Source organism: Aspergillus chevalieri, chromosome 3 (assembly GCF_016861735.1).
Source record: "Aspergillus chevalieri M1 DNA, chromosome 3, nearly complete sequence".
Lineage (NCBI taxonomy): Eukaryota > Fungi > Ascomycota > Eurotiomycetes > Eurotiales > Aspergillaceae > Aspergillus > Aspergillus chevalieri.
The window spans coordinates 1334614-1350645 of NC_057364.1; the positions used below are offsets into that span (position 1 = coordinate 1334614).

Below are 16032 nucleotides of genomic sequence, written 5' to 3' on the forward strand. Positions count from 1 at the left end.
AGTCACAACAATGCTTGTGGTTGATTCAGTCATTGAATCTGAGGACTGGCTGAAGGATGGCTAGCGACTGGAAAAAAGCCCTGGGCTTCACGGATCGGCTGACGGCCATTCAGTCCCTGTAAGTCAGCGGCGAGCCGAGGCTACATTTATATCGAGTAACTGTTAAGATGTTCTAGTACTACTGCATATCAGCGGGCTTCGTCCTCAGCTGCGTTTGTGGAGGCGCAGTCTCAGGCCAAGAGGTTTGAAAGTGAAGCTTATGCCCAGGCCACGTCCAAGGTCCGTTCGACTTACCTGGGGGAGGAGTCCAATCACTTGCTGATTTGATATAGGAAGACTATGACCGGATGTGCCAGGAAGCCATCGATGCTGCCGAGGCCAAAGAATCGGTAGCGCCTATCATCAGTAGCCCGCATCAGCAGCAGGAGGAACCATGGGTGGGTGGTCAGACAATCGGTCATTATAAATCCTGCCTTCCTCATTTTGACGGACTACATTCGACCATCTATAAATCTAAGCGGGAGGATGGGACCTTGGTGGCGGTGAAAGTAATCACGCCTCATATGTTGACGGCACCTCACGACGCTGAGCGCGAAGTCCGACTGTTGCGAGCTGCTGCTAGCCCGCATGTGATTGCTCTTTTAGAGACGTTCAATTTCGAGGGTGGACGACTCATTTTAGTGTTCCCCTTTTTGAAACATGACTTTGAGCAATTGCTTCGTCGTGACATGCTAACAGCATCGCAAATTCGGTCTCATCTACGCGACATGTTCAGTGCATTAGCGCATCTCCACGACCTGGGGATTATCCATCGTGACATCAAACCATCCAACATTCTGCTAGACTCTCCCGATGGACCGGCGCGTCTGGCAGATTTTGGCATTGCGTGGAAGGAAGATGACAAGGGCTCTGAGCCTGACGATAAGAAAATTACTGATGTAGGCACCACATGCTATCGAGCCCCGGAAATTTTGTTTGGTTTCAAGGGGTACGGAATTGCTCTTGATTTGTGGGCAGCAGGCTGTGTTGTTGCAGAGGCTGTGGCTGTAGGCCACAAGCAACTATTTGACTCGGGACCTGTGGGAAGCGACTTGTCTCTTATTCAGTCCATTTTCGTGACTCTTGGAACTCCAGACGAGGAGGTTTGGCCGGTATGTGCAACTGACTCGTGGGAGAACTCCATGGTATCTTTGTTAACAGCCAATAGGAAGCACGGATATTGCCAGACTGGGGTAAGATTGAATTTTATAAATATGCCGGCAATTCATGGGACGATATCCTTAGAGGCGCTTCTTCCAACGGTCGGGATCTGGTGAGCAAATTGATAAGGTATGAAAGCAGCCAGAGATATTCGGCGGCAGAGGTATGTTGGGCCCACTCTATGATCCGATTAAGACATACCCTGACATTTCGTAGGCGCTAGTGCATCCTTATTTCTCGGCCTCGTAGAAATGTGGGTGCGATACAAGTAGGAATACGGAAGTTTTGCAATACGGCTGGTTATACGCTCGGTCCGATGTCGATAAAAGTTTAAAAACGCATATCTACAATCCGCCATCCGAGACCAAATGTTAGAATAGATTAAGACTCAAGAAATTCACAAAAATAGCCGACATTGAGGAAAGCGGATTCTGTATCCACTCCTGTCCCGGGCGTTTCAGGTCTCTTAGCTTCTTCGGACCCCTGGATTGTGATCACATTCCGCACAAGATCATGATTGAGGTTTATATTCAGTGATGCTGACTCAATTCGCATTCTCTTGAACATGCCTGTCGTTGTGTATTTGTATTTGTGCTGAAAAGTACCGGAGCATTTGCTGGTTATTAGACAACAAATCCGTGCCGCCTGACATTTCAGTGCTCAGCCGGCCAATGCGCGATAGCTAACGGCCAACTGATACGCACTAAGATACGGACCCGACAGCCTGATGCAGGACATCGCAATCTTAAGGGCGTTGGCATCTTATCCCTATGCGGTTTTCTCTCCGTCCCTGCCAGTGCATAACATTATTATGCCAAATTGCCTCCTTGTGATTAAATGAGCCCAAACCCTTTTCTGACCGTACTTGACCAATTGCATCTGCCCTACGGCACATCCCCGGGGACGAGACTTTCCGACTGAGCCCGTGCTTGACCCCCGAGAACCCCCCACGAGCTGGCCCATGCGGTGCAAATGGGTCTCTGCTCGATGCGAAATTGCCGGCCTGTCTGGGGGTAATAATGTCCTCGTCTCACAACGCTCAATGGCCTCAGAAGCAGTTCTCCCAGACAACTAATAAAATGACCCAAAAAGGAGTAAAAATAGGAAAAAGGAGTTCGTTCCAGTAGCTGGTATTTCCTGGTAAGTTTGGTATGGTATGTTACCGTACCATGGATGCGGGCAGTGGTGCCATGCAATACCGGTATGATACCAGGAACGATACAGCACGATCCAATAAGAATATATATCGTCTATCAGCACGAGATGCCCCACTGTAAACTTAACCATATCGAGGTAGTCCCTTTGTATCAAATACACACAAATACAAACCCTGATTGGTCACAGCCTCGTCTCATTTCCCAAACAAGCGACACTGGCACGAAGGACTGAGTGCTCTCTCTCTTCTCCCCTTCTTTTCTCTCTTCCCTCATTCCCTCTCTTCTCCATACTATCGTCGTTCTTTTCTCTCTCTCTCCCGCGGGAGTCCCACTGTGTGGCTTTCTCTCTTTACTTTCGTTCCCTGATTTTGTCATTCTTTACGCGGCCTGGAAGCTCGTTGTCCTTCTTTCAGTCGACTGGTTCGACGAGCGACCTCCGATATACCGCCAGAAAGTACCCCTGGTGGTGTCCATTCCTTTGCTCTCACATTCTTTCTGACGCGCTGGTGTCCCTTTGCCTGGCAAGGAACGTGGTTTCTGAATATTCTCAAAAAGACGAGAAAAGAACCGAAACTCTGCAGAAACCCTGCACTCTCTTATTCTTTACGAAATCTCCGAATCCTATCAATACTTTATCCTTCAGCTTATGTCATTGGTCTTCGTCGCTTAACCTGACTACACTGATCTAAAGTCATCGACAGTCACAATGGGCCAGAGACATTCGCATCGAGACCACATGGGAAAGCGCGATGGTGTGCATGTGGTGTATGTGACAATGCCGGCCGATTTCGAAGGCGAGATTGGAGGCTTTCAGACGGATGACCAGTCCACTACGACGCAACGACTGATGGGCGTCGGTCCGGCTGTTCAGGCCACCCGAACCTCGTCTTCAGAGCAGACGACCCAGACAGAGGAGGCCAAGACGGAAACTACTCAGCAGGAGACGCATAAGACCAACAAGCAGGCTACGAAGACCGAACAGACCGTTACCCAGCCCTTGGCCACCAATAAGGGCAATGCACAGACGCAGACAACTCTTTCAACTGCCACTTCGGAGGGTACGAAGACGGCTGCCACAAACGCCAACAACAACGCCAACAACCAAATCGCAGCTGCGACTGCTGGCTCTTCATCCTCCCAGCAATCGTCTGCTTCGCCATCCACGTCTGCGGAACCTACCTCTGGTGCTCTTTCTGGTGGTGCAAAGGCAGGAATTGCAATTGGTGTAATTGCCGCGGTTGGCGTGATCGCCGGGTTGATTTTCCTGTTCATGCGCAAGAAGAAGAGCCAGCAATTGCGAGAGGCTGAGGATGAAAAGGTGTTTGGCAACCATGGAGCATTCCCGCCAGTTTCCCCACCGACCCCAGAACCCGAACAGCCCAGGACCCCAGCAGAACCTCCACAACTGGATGTCCGGCCCATTACTCAGTTTGCCCCATTTGGAGTTGGAAACAGTGACGTTTTGACAGCAGTGACCGCTGCTGGTACTGCCGCAGGGGCGAGTGCAGTTGCTTCGCGCGATAACCAGTCCCCTCCTCACACACCGCTCACGAGTACTACTACTGGGCCCAGAGACCCGTTTGGCGATCCGGTGAACCCCTTCCAGATTCGTAATGAGCCTCCGTCTCCAGTCGGTACAGCAAGCTCGCACAGTTTGTCCGCCAAATCAATCCCCGAAGCGCCCGAAAGTGTACCCGATGCCACTGATGCCCCCGGCCCTGCTGTTGCTACCGCTGCTGGAGGGGCTGTCGTCGCCGCCGGTGTCGCCGCCGCCACTGCTGACTCGAACAAGAGCGAAAAGGAACTTCCCGCTCCGCCAGAGGCTGAAAATGCCGAACGATCAGCACAGCCTGCCCCAGATGCTGCGTCCCCTAGTGCTAGTCGACCTCTCGCCCCTCCTGAAGCCAATCTTTCTCCACCCAATGTGCCCGCTGCGGCTCCTGTTGTCGCGGCCGCTAATGCCGCTGGTCCTGCTCCCGGCCCTGGTCCGTTGAATGTTCATCGTGTGCAAATGGATTTCAGTCCTTCGATGGATGATGAATTGGGGCTCCGCGTTGGTCAACTGGTTCGATTGCTTCATGAATATGACGATGGCTGGGCTCTTTGCGTTCGACTCGATCGTTCTCAGCAGGGAGTGGCTCCTCGATCCTGTCTGTCTGCTCACCCGGTCAAGCCTCGTCCCCGTCCGCCTCCCGGTGGTCCGGGTCCTCGCGGCCCTCCAGTAATGGGACCCAACGGCCGTGTCATGTCTAGCCAGTCTCCCCGGTTCTATCCTCAAGATGGTCGGCCAGGATCGCCTGCGCGTTCCATGTTCCCGGCACGCCCTCCCGCTGGATCCCCTCCACCACTCCAGTACCCACAGCGTCCCATGTCACCAAGTCAGTTTTCGGATCCGCGACCGATGCCTCAGAGATCCATGAGCCCCGGACCATACGGACCTCCAGGTCTTCAGCGCCCCCAAATGCCTGTCAATCAGCGGCAGCGAAGCAACAGCGCCAGCAATGCAGTTGGACCAGCCCCACGACCGGGCGCGGAGCCGAGCCCCCTGTCAGCCCCCTTGACGACATCTCCGTCGGGGACTCAGAATGTCCTCTAATCCGAGGACCCACACGAGTCCATCCTTGAAAATTCACAAATACGTCCATAATGACAATCGCTATACCCGTTCGCTTACTGTCAGCAATGTAATTTCCTTGCTTCATTTTTTGTTTGATGGGACGAATGATGCTTAATTGCCGCTGGACGGAACGTGTCTTTTGGCGATTCCGAGCGTCTGACGAGTGTTCAGTGCTGTCCTTCATCTTTTTCTTATATCTTCTATTTCTGATGTTCTATCTACTCTCGCTTGTATTTGAGTTGCTCTCATTGTCGAGGCGAACTTGTTGCTCTGTGAATACCCATGTCGTGTAAGATACTATACATATGTTAGAGTGTCTATTACTTTTTATGCTGTTTCATCCACTTTAATCTCGGATAGGCCTGTCCCGACCATCTTAGCTATTGAGCTTAATTCAAACGTCGACAATCGCTGACTATAGGGCTGACTATGCCCAAAGCGGCAACCGGTCCCAATCCACCGCTGACGCAGCGGTTCCACTTCCGCTGACAACGCACGCTGTGATTGGCGCGGTTATGCTTCTATTGCGGACCACTGAATCAGCGCTCGCTTCGGTAAGAGCAAACATCAACGGAGATGATGTTCTATTCGCGGTCATCTGGACACTTATTCTGGTCCTAACCTGACAATCCCCGGTACAAGATCATCGCAGAGCCTTATACTCGGCTTACGACTCTTTTATGCACCTTTGACACGCATTACTATGCATTGTCTGCATTATCGGCTCCGGAATAGAGTGAGTAGAATCCTTATTTATACTCAGCGCCAATCCGTTAACTTTTGAGTACTTATCCCTCTCATTCTCACTCTATGACAATCCTTGCTAACAAAATGCAAGACTCTGAGAAACCACCACAGCTAACAGAGGCACCCTCGTCCACCCCAGACAAGCCCCTCTTCCCAGAAACAGACCTCTCCAGCGGCATCGTGGGCTGGGACGGACAAGACGACCCTGCCAATCCGCAGAATTTCTCGCCAGCGAAGAAATGGAGTTTACTTGCGCTTATCAGTTCGGTGACGCTGATTTCACCGCTCGCGTCGAGCATGTTCTCGCCGGCGGTGGGTTATATGGCGGCGGAGTTTGGGGAGAGTGATCAGACGTTGTTGGCTTTTAGTGTTAGTATTTTTTTGCTGGGGTATACGGTTAGTCTATCTTTCAACTCTGCTTGCAATGATTGTGCTAATATAAAGGACAGTTCGGTCCGCTACTCCTCGCCCCCCTTAGTGAAATCTACGGCCGTCGAATCGTGCTCAGTGCTGCCAATTGGTTCTTCGTTGCTTGGCAAATCGGATGTGCTCTGGCCCCGAATCTCCCTGCGCTCATCGTATTCCGATTTCTTGCTGGTATGGGAGGTGTTGGGTGTCTTACTCTCGGAGCGGGTGTCATTGCGGACCTGTTTCCTGTTGAGAAGCGCGGAATGGCAACGTCTATCTGGGCTATGGGACCCCTTATTGGACCTGTTGTTGGGCCTATTTGTGGTGGATTCATCGGCGAGGAGATTGGATGGAGATGGGTGTTCTGGATCTTGTTGATTGCCGGTGGTGTGCTGTCCTTTGGCATCGAATGTCTCAACCGCGAAACCTACGCCCCGGTTCTCCTGCGCTGGAAGACAGCCAAACTAGCCAAAGAAACCGGCCGCACCGACCTATGCAGTGCATACGAAGCCGATAAAGAATCCGCCTCTCTCCCCGACGTCCTCCGCCAGGGCATGCGCCGCCCCGTCCTCCTCTTCATCAAATCCCCCATCGTCTTCCTCCTCTCCACCTACATGGCCTTCATCTACGGCCTCCTTTACCTCTTCTTCACAACCATCTCGTCTGTATTCCAAGAAAACTACGGCTTCTCCACCGGCCTCTCGGGCCTCGCCTACTTAGGCATCGGAATTGGCTTCATGACGGGCCTTGCCGCCGTCGCCATCACAAACGACAAAGTCGTCATGGCCCTAACCGCCCGCAACAACAACAAATACCAGCCCGAATTCCGCCTCCCCGCCATGATCATCTTCGCCTGCATCCTTCCCATCAGCTTCTTCTGGTACGGCTGGTCCGCAGACAAACATGTGCACTGGATCGTGCCCATCATCGGCATGTTCCCGTTCGGCGTCGGCATGATGGGCATCTACATGCCTATCCAGATGTATATCATCGATTGTTACCCTACGCACGCGGCGTCTGGGAATGCGACGCTGACGGCGACGAGGTCGTTGCTGGGCGCGCTTTTGCCGTTGGCGGGGCCGAAGATGTTTGCGAGTTTGGGGCTGGGGTGGGGGAATTCGTTGCTGGGGTTTATTGCGTTGGCGTTTTTGCCAGCGCCGATTGTGTTTAATCGGTATGGGCAGAGGATTAGGGAGAAGTTTCCGCTTAAGCTGTGAGAGCCTGGCGTGGAAAGGGTTGAGTTCTCTTGTATGATTTGATGTGATGTGCAAAAATATAGACTCGAATATAGCATGTAATGGACTAATGATATGAAACTTCCATTTTTACCTAACTTACAAGTAACCCTTTACACCCGTATAGTCCAAACCTGCTGTATACAAACCAGTTGCATGCGCCACACTTCCCCAGATTACCCACACCGCACCGCTCTTATTTCACAGTCGAAAACACAGTCCACCAGACCGCCTTCCCTCCACATCGCCAACATGTCCAATGCCGCCACCAATGCCCTCACCTCCTCTGAGAAAAAGCGTATCCGAGACCGCAAAGCTCAAAAGACGCTCAGAGAAAAACGCGACGCGCATGTGAAATCATTGGAAGAGCGCGTTGCGTTTTGTGAGCGGCACCATGGACATGAGCGTGCGCAGGCGCATGGGACAGGATGGACACCATCGCCATCGCCATCGCAATCGCAATCGCAATCACATACGGCAACAGATGTGCAACAACTGCTTGCGACGGTGGAAAACTTGAGAAGAGAGAACGAGGGGTTGCGGATGAGGCAGGAGAGACTGAGGAGCATGATTACGGAGTGGGGGGTTGAGGATGCGCAGGCCGGACTTCATAATGCGGGATTGGGGTTGAATGGGCACAGTGGTAGTAATGATGCCATGTTGTCGCTTAGCTGCAATGTGGCTTCGGCCTCACCGTCTACCTCACCTCTTGCATCAACCGGCCATGACTATGACGCACCTGATACCAGAACGGCAGCGTCTCTACAAGATGCCGCTACCCCAGAATCCATCCACCCAACTCTCCCCGCCTGGTCGCTAACCCCCATAAACGAATACGGCCACAACCTCTTCTACTTCCCCGCAACCTGCCCCTGGCTCTCCTACCCGGACCTCATCGCCTCCTGCCCCCCCTACCCATCACCCCTAGACCTCCTCCACGGCACCCGCCGCAACTATCTTGCGGCCCAAATCCACCAACTCATCCGGCGGCGCGCGTTCCGCGACTCCGAGTGTCTGGCTCTAGGCTGGCTGGCGTATTTATTCAGTAAATGGCGCGCGTCGCCTAGCCCCGAGACGTTCGCACGACTTGCGCCGTTTCAGAGGCCGGTGGCGATACAATTACAAAAAGGCCACCCCGCCGCACTAGACCTCATGCCGTGGCCGCAACTCCGCGCGAACCTGGTCAAGAACTGGATGAAGTTCGATTTTGTGGAGTTTGCGGGGTATGCGAGTTGTTGTATCAAGGTGCGGTGGCCGTGGGGGGAGGATGTGCTTGAGCGGGACGAGGAGGATGGATTCCGGGTGCGGAGGGAGTTTATGGAGGTGTTTATGGAGGAGGGTGGGTGGGGGTTGACGACGGAGTTTATTCAGCGGTATCCGGAGTTTGTGGAGGGGATGGATGTTGAGAATGTGAGGTTTCGGTTTGAGTTGCCAGATTTGGAGACGTTGTCTTTTCGGAAGAGTTGACTTTAATTACATGGAATGTATTTAGTCTTCTGTACTATATAACCTAACATGTCTTTACAATGTGATACCTTAATTACCCATGAATATGTGAACAGCCTATAGGTGCGGCACACCACCACTCGCCAGCAGCAAATTAACAATGCTAAGAATCCCCTCTCCCAGAATCAACCCCGACGCCAAAACCACAATCGTCGACGACACCGCATCCGCCTCCTCAGCCGTCTGTTCCGCAGACCGGCCATCAACCATGTGACGCGGCCCAAGTAGCATCGACGGATGGTGTCCATGCCCTGATCCAGGTTCGTCGCGGCCGGAGGTAGCTGCCTGCGTGGGAGGCTCGAATTCGAGGTCCCAGTCTTTGGCTTTGTTGGATTTCGCGTGTTTGCGCGCCCACCACCACGCAATCAGGCCGCCGATCGCTCGCGCGAGTGTGAAGGAGGGCTCGTTGAACATTCCCACTGCGACGGCGATGCCGCCTGGTATCCATGCGCGCCATGGTGCGGTGGCGCCGTGTTGGCCGCCGTTGGCGATAGGTGAGGCGCCGATGATGCGGAGGATGGTGATAGCGATAAAGGCAATACCCGCGAGAATGGACGCTTGCCACGCCATCGGGGGTAGGCCTTGGCCTGTCACGAGACGAGCGGTCATGACCCAGGTGTAGGCTGTGGGCGTTTGGAACATCGGGCCTGGAACCTGGTAGACGCCCACGTACATCTTGTAGACGGCGGTTGAGAGGACCGCGCCGATTAAGCTGCCGATCATTTGGCCGTAGAATTGCGCTTTGGGGCTTGCGCCGAGAATGTGGCCTGTTTTCAGATCTTGCATCATGTCTCCGGCTTGGAGGGCACCGGACTCGGATACCGCTCCGGCGAGGAGGTTGGTCACTAGCGCTGTACGGCGGGAGAACTGCCCGGCGGGTGTTGCGAGGGAGAAGATCACCTGCGTTAATTTGCTGATACCAGATACAGGGTTGAGATCTGTCTCTCCCAAAGCGCGGACTCCCATGATGGACAACAGCACGGCAAGCAGAGTGGCAAGACTGGATAGCAACGGAGACATGACATCGCCGAAGACAGAATGCATACAGATAACATTTAGAATTAGTGTCAGAGGTAGCAAGATGACCACAGTCCGCGTAGAGATAAGTTGAGATGGCGGCGCATCTCCGCCGGCTTGATGGTCGATTGGTGGGCTTTGATGAGACACCGGGGTCGACACCTCTGTGATAGGGCTCAGCGCAGCATAACTGATATGGGAATGATGCCGAGGTTTATCTGGTTTGGCAAACAAATGACCAAAGCGACTGGCGAGAATCCTAGACTTGATCTGAGGTGCACGTGCCACCAGGGGCTTCACAACTAACCACCCCAAGCTGACAATGGAATCAGCAAGCATGATGGCCAAAGAGACCCACACAATCCATCCTTTGCTTCCGGTTTGCCAGTCGCCCACAGGACCTGTAGCCCAACCACGGGATTTTGCCAGCGGAGACAAGATACCCCAGCCAAACACAGCTCCAACGAGCATGTGCATACAGGTAGAAGGTCCCATAATGATTCCTTGCCCAACATATGCCGGGGACGGGTTTAGCGTCCAGCGCCAGTTCTGCGCAAGGAAGAGACCAAGGATTGGAATTTCACGGACTTGGGGTACAAAGTAGGAAAAGAGAGTCTGCTGTCGTTAGCATGGCCCGTTCTCGTATTTGGAAAGAAAACACTCACGTAAACACCGGAGAACCCAAAGGCGCCAACCAACAGACGCATCTTTGACCTCCAGTCCTTCCCATCATCATCTCCACCATGGTCTTTTCTTAATAGAGTGCCACTCTCCTCAGATTCATGCGGTGCAGCAACAACCTCATCTTCCTCTTCATCCCGCTGGACTTCAGATGAATACCTAGCCCGAGTCTTTGCCTTCCTGTCGCCTTGTCCACTCCGGTGCAGGACCCGAAGCATCAATGCAGAAGCAGTCCCACTGGGAAACTTCAACTTCTCCCTCACAATAACCTCTTTCCTCAGTGGAACCGCGAAGACCACACCGAACAAGCAAACCCCAAGACTCCAAAGGGCCAATTTCCCAAAACTTAACCTTAGAGGCCCGCCCTCTCCCTCACCGCCATCTCCCGCCGGGCCATCAGGTCCATCTTTCAGGAGAAACTCCAAGGCCGGGATAACGCCCACGAAACCGCACCCCAATGGCATTGTTCCCACCGCTCCCGCCACAGTCTGGATAAGGACGTTCTCAATCGGTGTGAAGGGGTACGACAGGTATTTCGATAGGACCTTGAAAACAGAGAAACCAATAAGAGCTGAAGGCATAGCCATTGTACTAATCCATCCCGTCTGGAGGCCAAAGTAGGTATTCGAGAAAGTAATCAAGGCTCCGATGATGATTCCGGCGATAAGAGATCGGGGCGTGAAGCTTCGCGCCGTGGCTCGGGTATATCGTTCCATTTCGATATCCGCATCGATGTCTTCGTAGTAGCGTTCATAACCGTCTTCTCTGACGCTGTGAGGTGTCCTGGGTGGTGCCCTGGACGACGATGGACTGTGGCCCATCGGCCGCGAAGGACTGGCATCGGCCGTCATGTTGACTGTCCGGTAGTTCATCCGATCATAGACAAGCCATCTATCCCTGTGCTTTCACCAGCACTCTATTAATCTTCTTGATAGAAAACGATTCGACCAGTCAGCGAGTTCAGCGCTGCAAGGATGGAGGAGACAACCTCGAGCTGAATCGCAGCTGAGTGCACGTGACGGTCGGCGATAAGATAAGCGATGATATCAGCCATCGTCTCCTGTTCGTCCGCCAAAACAGAACAGGTGCGTTCCTCCACTTCCTTGGGTCGGACTGCGTTCAAGCGAGTATTGCTAACTTATGCAGTAGATTGCTACTACAGATACTTAATCTGAACCGTATTGGTACCTGACTACTGTGCCTTCCAGATGTCCATGGTACATCCGCAAGGGACAAGGGGACAAGATTTCTATACCAAGCCTTGCGACAGTCTTGTGCATTGCTGCAATGATTGAGTACTACAAGATTGCAGGGAGGCCGGGGAGGTCGCAATTCTCTCCTATATAGTGACAGAAGTGCCCCGGCAATATTCAATGAGACAGTCGCTGAGAACTCAGATCTCTACAGGGATATCTGATAGGGGTCTCTGATGAAACTTATCGCTTTGATTATATAGCAAGGCATCAAATCAGTCAATTCCTGGGAAAGTGTCATACATATACATACACTACAGGGTACAGAATACTTAGTAGTGTTTCATCGCGTCTCCCCAGCTCCTAACATCACCTGGAATGCACGGCGGTTATGTTGGGACTCTGGAATGTGGAAGATGCTCCTCTTCACTGGAGATTCAAGAACCTACCCATGATACAATATAGTACCTGCATTCCTTTGATCGGTATGTCCCATAACTCATGAAGTTTGTGCATAGTGTATGATGCATTTGAAAGGGGTCATGGGGAGAGATATAAGCTCGTGAACTTCCGGCCATATCTTCCATCAAATCAAGTGTACACAAAATACGAGAAATACATCATTTCACCTTAAATTGTGTTTATATCTGGAGTCATTGCTGATTGATACGAGTGCTGGCACTCATCGGCACCATGAACTTGCAAACAGTAAGTCCAACTGCCCTCACCAATTCCCGGAAGAACATCTTCAGCTAACAAAACACCAGCTCGCCCTCCTTATCTTCCACCTAACACCCATCACCGCCATAAGCTCCGCCCGCGTCTGGACACATTTCTACCCCAACTGCCCCGGCGAACCCTACACAGACCTAGAATCCTACGAGCACCACGACCAAGTAAGCCACGAATTCGACATCCAAGCAGGCACATGCCAAGGCATCTCCGTACAAGCCCTGGAAGACCGCCGCCTGCAATACGTCGACCACGTCTCTGTCGATGCAGAGCTCTTCTGGACAGAGCCCTTCGACCAGTGCAACATCACCGTCCATGAGATCCCACACTGCATGGATCCGCCGTTAATTAGGAAGGAGATCCATAATCGAGTTGGTGTTAGCGAGTGTAAGGAGAGGCGGTTTGCGCCGTTTAATGAGATTTGGGTGAGGTTGGAGTGCGGGGAGGTTGGGGGGCCGCATCCTTATGCGGAGTATTTGAGGCCGCCGCCGCATGTGCAGGGGCATGGACAGGGCCATGGGCCGTTGAGAAATGTTACAATGGGAAGAGTCGGGAGTGTTGGTGGGGTGTCACATTCGCGGCCGTTGGAGAAACCCAAGAAGAGGTGGTCGAAGTTGAACTTGCCGGAGCCGGTTGGACGTAAGTGGGTGGGTTGAGTTGCTTGGTATATACTGCTGCTTTACGCAGTGATATGATATGGTTCATGTATACTAGCTATGATGACTTGTTACGGATGCGATGTTTATGTTTTGTCTTCCAAAAGAAACCAAGAGATATACGTTGATAGCTCGGATGGAAAATGATATGACCGCGAAATAAAATATCGAATTTTCCCCCATGATACATACGCCGGCATCTCATCACAGTATCCAGTCTGTAGAGTTTGGTTATAGTGGAAATTTCAAAGTAGCAAAACATAGCACAAGCAGCAGGTGCTGGGGAATCATGATATAAAAGGAATACCAAAAGAACCAAAAGATCCCTATAACAAAAGTCAAGAAGTATAAATCACCAAGCAACCCGGAAAAGCAGATGAAGACAAAGGAAATTAAAAGTGAGCATTATTTATATCCTTCCAGCCCTTGTAGTCTTGTCATAGAAATCCAATGTCATCGCCGCAAGGAAGCAAGGAATGTCCTTCCTCTCCTCAACCCAGAACTTAATAAGCGGCTTAATCTCCATGGCGAAAAGACTGTTCGGACCCCCCGAGATTTTCATCGTCCCGTTCTCTCCGTCGAAGATAATCGAGTTCTCCTCACCACTGCCCATACTTCCTGGTCCGCTAGAGTCCGAGGAGGCACCCGGGTCACCGTGCCGGTAGGCAGGCGAGAGGTGGAACATGGACGTAACACGTACACGACCGTTGGGAAGGAAATCCAGCTTATAGCCCAGCAGAGAGGCGACTGCTTCGCGGAACTCGGAAGACTTGGCCGTCCAGATCTCTTTCAGGCGGCGCATGCGTTTCTCTTTGTCAGCTACTGAGCGTTCCATGTCTTGGATGTCGAGCTTCATGCTTTCGAGGGTGGTAGCAGGGACGACTTTGACATGGAGGGAGCTGCCACGGAGCTGCGCGAGGAGATCGCGGTTTTCTGCTTTGAGAGTAGTGAGGGTGGAGAGCTTGATGTTCTCGGCTTGTGCAGTGGGGTTATCGCGGAGTTCGAGGACTCGGGTGCGAGATTTGGCTTGGAGGTGTCTGAGATGTGATTTGGCGGCTTTGAGCTCTTGATGAAGGAGCTTGGCGCCTTGTTCGGACTTGGATAGCGATTCTTGCAGACTTCTGTTTTTGCGGGATAGCACTGAAAGACGCTCGTTTTCTGCCTCGCTCTCAGCAGGTGACAGTGTTCGTTTGACTCCCCGGGGTTCTTCTGGCCGAGGAGCTTCCCGCTTAGAAAGCTCTTCATGAGCCTTTTCTAATTCCTCTCGATACTCATCAATGATCTTCTCCAGGTTTGCAATTTGCTCCGACTTCTGTTCGTCAAACCGGCTCTCCTCGTTCATAGTAATCTCTTCCGTGTCGAAAGTCTTCAGCTGCGCACGAAGATATTCGATCTCCTTGATAGCGAGAGCGCGCTGCCGCTCAAGTCTCGCTTTGACCCGACTATCTGCCATATTTCCAGCGCCACCAGCAGACTGAACCTTGGCCAGTTCTTGTCGTAGGTTTGTCTTTTCCGATTCAAGCGCTTGGATCATTTCATCCTTCTCCAGGAACTGCGCCTCAACAGTTCCCAGCTTGTCTACAAATGTTGCTTTCTCAATGCGTTCCTGCAGCAAAGCCTTCACAACCGCGTCCGGAGAGTCCAATTCGGCTGACTCATCATTGTCCTGTAGCAGGCTGGTCCACGACTTCCGTTCGTCTTCCAGAATCTGCTTTTGGATCTGAACGGTACCCAGTTCCGACTCAACCCCCTTCATAAGCTGGAGTTGGTTTTCCAATGACTTCTTTTGTTCCTCCACAACCTCAACATTCCTTTGAATCTTGCGTAGATGCCGTAATTCCACCGTTTGTTCCCGGTTTGTAGTTTCGAGATTCCTGATATGGTTCACTTGGTCGGAGAGTTCCCTCTTGAGAACGGCCAGTGTCTCCGCATCGCTCCCCTCCGCCTTGAGGTGGATATTCTCCGTTTCCAGCTCTGCGACACTGGCCTCTTGTTCAGACAACCGCCCTTGGGCTCCGTGGAGATCATTTTTCACGCTCTCGACTTCGGATTGGAGGGTTTCGATGGTTTGTTGGAGGGATGAGCGGATGGCTTCTAATTCATTGATTTGGTACTTAAATTGTCGTTCCTGGTCTGATTGTTGCGCCTGAGCGTCGCTGATCTCTTCCTGCAGGTTTTGGTTTTGATCTTGTAGGGTTCTCAATTTCCGTTCGAGACCGACTTTCTCGTTGAGCGCGTTGTCCTGGACATCCTTGAGCTCCTTGGCGAGGGTCTCGCTCTTGTGGTTCGCACGGTGACTAGCTGATTCGGCGGCCTATCAGAACGCAAATAGTCAGCATCTTTTCTATCGGTAGCGCGGGACCGTGACAAACCTGAGCCTTCCGAAAATCCGCATCCGCCTTCAGTTGTAAATCTCGAAGCTCTTTCTCGTGACGTAGTGCCGTCACATCACGCTCCTGTTTGATATTCTCCAATTCATATCGTAAGGTGCTAACCTGCACGCGAAGTTCTTCCTTCTCGGTGTCTGCACGGGATGTCGTTAGATAAAAAAAATCTCTTCCATCGAATAGTCGAGCCGGGCTTACCAGGACCAGGCTTCTGGGGCTGCGGCGGACGGACGGATTGTCGCAACGACTGGCGCGCTCTCGGAATTGGTAACGGGGAAAATCCTTCGGCGAGCGAGCTAACAGACAATCGCGACTCTCTATCTGGCTCCATCTGGGGATGGTTAGACTTCTTTCAAGCTCCACAACCTCAGGTAAGTGATCAAAATACGGACCTTGATACCAAGACGCGGGCCACAACAATTGCCGGTACGATATGATCAGAATAAATAAGCGATTCAATCCGGCATGTCACGACCCTCCTGGAGAGTCCCGTCCA

The 16032-nt window shown here is 52.2% G+C and overlaps 7 protein-coding genes across 7 annotated transcripts; 5 read left to right on the forward strand and 2 right to left on the reverse strand.

Annotated features, from left to right (window-relative positions):
* Positions 1-56: 56 nt before the first annotated feature.
* ACHE_30484S (putative cell division protein kinase (Ctk1)) lies at positions 57-1449 on the forward strand (the record flags this gene model as incomplete). Its single annotated transcript, XM_043277107.1, has 5 exons — positions 57-118; positions 177-279; positions 333-1151; positions 1208-1363; positions 1417-1449. 5 exons carry the CDS (start codon positions 57-59, stop codon positions 1447-1449), a joined length of 1173 nt encoding a protein of 390 aa, XP_043135019.1.
* Positions 1450-3063: 1614 nt separating this feature from the next.
* ACHE_30485S (SH3 domain protein) lies at positions 3064-4953 on the forward strand (the record flags this gene model as incomplete). Its single annotated transcript, XM_043277108.1, has 1 exon — positions 3064-4953. One exon carries the CDS (start codon positions 3064-3066, stop codon positions 4951-4953), a length of 1890 nt encoding a protein of 629 aa, XP_043135020.1.
* A 1065-nt stretch (positions 4954-6018) lies between these two features.
* ACHE_30486S (MFS transporter) lies at positions 6019-7346 on the forward strand (the record flags this gene model as incomplete). The annotated part of the gene is made up of 2 exons (XM_043277110.1): positions 6019-6117; positions 6171-7346. The coding sequence occupies 2 exons, from the start codon at positions 6019-6021 to the stop codon at positions 7344-7346; spliced, it is 1275 nt and encodes a 424-aa protein (XP_043135021.1).
* A 270-nt stretch (positions 7347-7616) lies between these two features.
* Positions 7617-8831, forward strand: ACHE_30487S (bZIP transcription factor; the record flags this gene model as incomplete). The annotated part of the gene is made up of 1 exon (XM_043277111.1): positions 7617-8831. The coding sequence occupies one exon, from the start codon at positions 7617-7619 to the stop codon at positions 8829-8831; it is 1215 nt and encodes a 404-aa protein (XP_043135022.1).
* A 96-nt stretch (positions 8832-8927) lies between these two features.
* On the reverse strand, positions 8928-11440 carry ACHE_30488A (OPT family oligopeptide transporter; the record flags this gene model as incomplete). Its single annotated transcript, XM_043277112.1, has 2 exons — positions 8928-10502; positions 10553-11440. The coding sequence occupies 2 exons, from the start codon at positions 11438-11440 to the stop codon at positions 8928-8930; spliced, it is 2463 nt and encodes an 820-aa protein (XP_043135023.1).
* A 1014-nt stretch (positions 11441-12454) lies between these two features.
* On the forward strand, positions 12455-13149 carry ACHE_30489S (uncharacterized protein; the record flags this gene model as incomplete). The annotated part of the gene is made up of 2 exons (XM_043277113.1): positions 12455-12469; positions 12529-13149. 2 exons carry the CDS (start codon positions 12455-12457, stop codon positions 13147-13149), a joined length of 636 nt encoding a protein of 211 aa, XP_043135024.1.
* Positions 13150-13558: 409 nt separating this feature from the next.
* MAD1 (coiled-coil domain-containing protein MAD1) lies at positions 13559-15867 on the reverse strand (the record flags this gene model as incomplete). The annotated part of the gene is made up of 3 exons (XM_043277114.1): positions 13559-15463; positions 15522-15673; positions 15735-15867. The coding sequence occupies 3 exons, from the start codon at positions 15865-15867 to the stop codon at positions 13559-13561; spliced, it is 2190 nt and encodes a 729-aa protein (XP_043135025.1).
* Positions 15868-16032: the final 165 nt, after the last annotated feature.